Source organism: Syzygium oleosum, unplaced genomic scaffold (genome assembly GCF_021117445.2).
Source record: "Syzygium oleosum isolate NSW1041296 unplaced genomic scaffold, Sole_v2.1 Sole_v2.65, whole genome shotgun sequence".
Lineage (NCBI taxonomy): Eukaryota > Viridiplantae > Streptophyta > Magnoliopsida > Myrtales > Myrtaceae > Syzygium > Syzygium oleosum.
In genome coordinates, this window is record NW_026607549.1 from 676086 (window position 1) to 681520 (window position 5435).

Here is a 5435-nt window from a genome sequence, read left to right on the forward strand (position 1 = left end):
TGTAAGCTTCGTTGATAATGGTCGATTGTAGATTTTAAATAGCCACATTCTACTCTTCGGAGAGTCCCCCCGACAAATCAACCAAAATTTTATTTTTCAATTATCTTTACTTTCCTGTACTGCACCTATTTTTCCTTAGCTGTAGCTTTCCGATTTGCGTCGTCGATTAAATTTTGGCGTTACATCTTTGCACATTCTCAAGCTTTGTCATCGATTAAATTCCGGCACGGTTTGTACTTATAGTTCGGTTCGAAGTTCGAAGTAAAAGTTTGCAGTTATTTCTTGTCTGCCTAGACATTTCTTGTTTGAAATCGCTAGAGAACCCGTCTCTTCTCATTAAAAGCCGAAGAATGGCTTTCAGTGAAAGATATTTCGTCACGAGAGCAATTTTGGCGAAACAATTACAAACCATGAAACTCAAAGAAACGTACTACCCTAAATGAACTTATGTCCTCTAAATAAAAGTTACAAAGAATATGTAATAGATAAGATATTATACGTGAGGATAATTATGGGATGAAGTATTACGAATCATAAGATCCATAGAATATAAGACAAGAAAAGGGAAATTATGAGTCTTATCTTGCAAATCAATTTTGAAAGTATATACTAGTAACGATATTTTCCCTCTTGCATCCAAGAAAAATAGAGAGTTCAGAGGCATGGTTGATAGACCCTTTATTTTCAATACCACATCGGTGTGATGATGTTTAGTTCAAACTTCACATCGGCAGGGGACTAACATAGAGCGATATGATATGATCTTTGACCTTGGTCTTCGAATGGGTGTAATGATCTCCGTTGGTGTATAGCACATCGATCACCCGCGAGAGATTGAGAATTCGCGTGAGAACCGGTGCTGGGACCGCGGTCGGACGAAGAAACTCCTCATTGATGTCCTTCCACGCATCAACAACTCGTTTCTGGAGTTCCTCCTCAGCTTCCTGCTCCGAGATGCCATTTTCTTTCATCAACAACTCCACCGAAGATGCTACGTGCCCCCTCTTTTGCTCCAACTGTGTATCAACAAAATTGGTGTGATTAGGTCAATAGCGTTTCCAATTGAGTAGTGGTCGATCTAATTTCAGTAGATTATTGGAGGATAATTACATTTCTATTATACCTGGTGAGAAGCAATGTCATCCATGAACCTACATATGATTTGTGAAGCCTTCAAGATCTTGCAGTCACCGAGCAACCATTCAAAAGCATCTCTTGTGACCACATCGCCCATTCCTACAAGCGATGTGATCGCTACCTCTTCATAGCCGGTCGTTAATAATGCAAGGGGCATGTATTCCTCCATCGTTGGTGTGTAGCCGGTATGGAACCATCTGGCTTCGTCAAAGTACCCTCTTGCTTGCTTCTTCATCTGAGAAATTAAACGTAAACAAGAATGTTGGGTTCCCGAGAAAAATTGAATTGGGTGCATATAAAGGGTACCGATGATGCTTACGGCTTCTTTTGCATAGGTAAGGCGGTATGATCTTCCTTTCGTGGCCAATTCATTCCCAATTTCATCATAGAGATCGAGAAGCACCTTATAATAAGCTTGCATATACTCCGGTAGTCCATCCATGGCATCAACACTCCACCTGAATTCGAGTCCTTGAAAATTACTTACTTACTCTACACATACTTGATCAAATTCAAAAGTTTGAGAAAGAATGCGGATTACGTACTTCTCAATTGCTTCGGTTAAGGATACGAGTTCTACTAACGTGCCATAGACGTCATAGATATCGTCGAGAATGGAAATCAGGGCGATCACTCTGGTTAGTATATATCTGGCCTCGGCAAACTCCGGCTGGAAATATACTCCCGATATCCAGAAGAACAACTCCACAATCCTATCTCTACAGAATGGGAACTTCCTCGCAACATCTATATCCTTCCACCACCTTTGACAAAATGAAGATGAGCGTTATTGAAAGTACGTTAGCCCGATGAATTTGCATAGTTCAAACTCACTTTTTCACTTGTAAAGGACTTTCAAAAGCACTAATTATAAGGGTAAATTGAAACTAGACGAGTAAACCTTTGGAAAACACAATCTATAAGCTAATTTTAGATTATACTATCACGTGAAGTTAGTTGACCTTGTAATCCTGCCCAGTTCCTTTTGGTGTTGCTCTCGCAATAAGTTGAAATCTAGTTTAGCCAAGGCGAGCAAGACGTCGTCATGTGAAGGCTCTCCTTGGTAGATTGATATATAATGCCTTGCCTCGAGTCTCGGCAGCCCCTTGCGAAGTGGTTGATCGAGGGCACAACTCACTTGTTTCGCAAGATTATTGCTTACTTTCATTTCATCAATCGATTCAAGTTGAGTTATAGCAAAAGGAAGTGCTTCCTCCAAAATATCATCGCCATGGCACCTTAAATGGCAAGCTTCATATAGGGTCAATAATCCGCGCACATCTGTGATGAGTGATTCCCTGAATTTGCCTTCACTGTCCTTGAATTTGTTAAAAACCTCTGTGCGACCAGCCAACATGGGACAAAAGACGTAATTGATTAGAAATTAGGAAGGCGATACACGTAGTTAATGTTGTAGATTTTCTTTCACTTGTTTTTCGTAAAATTCGATTGAGCAATAGTAAATTTTGCGGCATTAATTTTCCAAAGAAGGAATTTTATGGGCATATTATCGGATCGGTTCACTAAGTTTAAGACTTACCCGATGAGATATTGAAACCTTGTTGTCGCAGCAATCGAAACATAAGAGCAACCATGTGAAGGTCATCTCCCATAAAACCTCCATGATCGAGTTGATAGTAACTTTTGTGGATATGTTCTAATTGCTCATCTATTTCTCGTTCAAAATGGTAGTCAATTCCCAAGCGTTGAATTTGATCAATCAAGTGAAGCATTTGTGAAGGCTTATCCGCGACATCAGTCAGCATCTTCCTCACCACTCCTTTCAATTCCTCGACTTGTTCCTCCACTCTTCCAAGGAATTTGAATTTCTGCAAATATGTAACACGCTATTCTGAATAAAAGCAAGCGTGTGAAATATATATATTACAAAAAAGAAAAAACAAACAAACTCAAAGGAAAGCGAAGTTACTGTGAAAAATAATAATCATGTTTTCTTGGTTACAAACCCATAGAAAGAAAATATGAAAACAAGGCAAGTTGTAATTTCTGATAACTCATTACGACGAGCATATATTCTCAGAAAAGTGAATTAATGATAAAGGCCAAATCATTTCATTTTGAAACTTTCAAAGAGACGAAATCTAAGATTATTCTCTAAAATCGAACAATCGATGACCAAATCATTTCATTTAGGTGGAGTAGTACTGTTGATGTTTTTGAAGGAGGGACTGTAGCATACGTCGGGTGCATACAATGTAGTCTAAACTTGTTAAATATGACCCTGTTTGATGGAGAAATTCATAGACCGAGGGGGATAGTCGAATTGATAAAGAGGATGGAGATCAAAACAAAAGCTGAATGCCCGACAAAGCAAAGATAGATTCAAAAGTAAAATCCACCGTGTACGTTTGGTGATACTTCTCTTGAATGGACAGCGGAATTACGGTCGAATTGATCAAGCCAACCACATAGTTCTGCTACTAAGACTTAGTCCTAAACCAACGCAACTAGAACCATGTATCCGCATTCTCTTTCTCCCGGATGGAAAAGCTAAGAGAAAAAAGTAAACGAGGAAGGAAACTTTTTTCTCGCTCAATCCCTTCATTGTTCTACCACTTCTTACTAGCAGTTCTTTCTTTACACTTGAAGACAACCCACTTTTTTCATAAACATGAAGAGTCAAAGAGTCCACAAATGTTGAGAGCTTTCAGGCAGAAGAAGAGCTCAAAGCGGTCCTTAGCAACCCTACTTTCACCATATTTTCCCAACGTTCACATATAGTGTAATAGGTACCTTCACAACATGTAAATATACCTTTTTCGATTCAAGTGCAATTGCAAACGTTTTCTGGTTATACATTTTTTTTGCCTGGAACATGAATAATGGGTGACTTACATAGTGATGGAAGATGAGGGTTTTCCGATATGTAACCAATTTATCGAGCAACATTGGGATCGATGCTGCCCAATAATCTAAGAATTATGGTGCATGTGTGTTACTGAAAACTTTATGATAAAGGAAAATATATTCCGTGTAAATCGTTTCTAAGGAAAATGGTTAGTTTTCATTTGTTTTGTGGTTTAGGAAAAATGATTTCCTTATTGCTAGAAGTAGAAATTATTTTTCCCCAATTTAAGCTTATTGTTTTCGGTCCATGGAAAACGCGTTTTTGTAGATTGATTAGTTTTCCGTTATCCAAATATCAGAAAGTCGGAAAATAATTTCTAGGAAACAATTGTCCTTTAAACAAACGGGCCTTAGTTCTTTGATGCCATCAATTATCGTGAGCACAAGGACTTTTATTAATTCTACAAAACGCAATTGCACGAAAACAAAGGAAGAAGATAAGAGAAGAATTACTAACCGTTGAGTTGGAGGGAGAAGCATATTTGAGGAAGTAATCACCCCATACGCTCTCGTGATATTCCGCCGACCGGCGTTCGACCCCGCTGCTTCTTCCTTTACTCGGAGAAGAAGATGGAATTGCCGAAACCTGAACCGACATGTTCCCCACTATTTTCGTGCTTCGTTTGCGGATATCGGACGACTACGGGAATCGAAGAATGGGGAGAGGCTTTCGCTGCGTTGCAGAACATCAACACTTGATGGGTATTTATAGGCAACTTGTTCGTAACCACCTCGTTACTTGGACTTAATTTTTCAGGGCAAACCAATCACATTTTAATGAATAATAACACGAGTGAGAATATTTCGTATGAAGAGAAGATATTCTCCTCATAACATTATCGATCCTATCCATCCCGCCTTCATACAACAACCGATATTAGTAAAATTCAGATGTAGTAAATAGAGCTTTATTTTCTATCGAAATTACTCGCCAAAACTTATTTCTTATCGACTTATGCTTCTCGCCGGGGGTCGCCTTCCCCCAGGCGACCGCCGGCGAGGCCGCCGTGGCCTGGGCGAGGGCCGGCACTGCCGGATCTGAAATAATATTTTTGGGGTATACAAAAGGAAATGAAATACAAATTATTACTAAAATCAAACACCTCTATAGTTTATCACCTAACAAATTATGAAATAATTATGTAGGAGATTGTAAGTAGAACGTAGTATCCAAGCACTTCTCTAATCCAAGATGGGCAAGCTAATCGGCAGGACAATTTCCTTCCTGAAAATTATGTCGCAATTTAAACTCAAAGTAAGAACTCAACAATCTTACATCTCGAAGTAGAATAGGGTCAGTGTTATCCTCCATAATCTTTTGATTAACAAGTTGAGTCCATCCTCAAAGATGGACTTATGAAAACGATGTTGCTTGGCGAAGTTGAGTCCCAATCATAATGCCCAAAATTTTACTTGAGATGACGAACATA

At 39.0% G+C, this 5435-nt stretch overlaps 1 protein-coding gene across 3 annotated transcripts; it reads right to left on the minus strand.

The window, feature by feature from the left end:
- Positions 1–594: 594 nt before the first annotated feature.
- On the minus strand, positions 595–4676 carry LOC115662038 ((-)-germacrene D synthase-like). 3 transcript variants are annotated; one of them, XM_030584207.2, is made up of 7 exons: positions 4463–4676; positions 2678–2966; positions 2100–2475; positions 1683–1901; positions 1457–1595; positions 1124–1372; positions 595–1016 (listed from the first exon to the last, which is right to left on the minus strand). In XM_030584207.2, the coding sequence occupies exons 1-7, from the start codon at positions 4601–4603 to the stop codon at positions 723–725; spliced, it is 1707 nt and encodes a 568-aa protein (XP_030440067.1). In that variant the 5' UTR covers positions 4604–4676; the 3' UTR covers positions 595–722. The 3 variants fall into 3 exon arrangements, with proteins under 3 accessions (XP_030440067.1, XP_056164007.1, XP_056164008.1); XM_056308032.1 differs by having other exon boundaries at positions 4459–4634; XM_056308033.1 differs by having other exon boundaries at positions 878–1016; positions 1111–1372.
- Between the last annotated feature and the right edge of the window lie 759 nt (positions 4677–5435).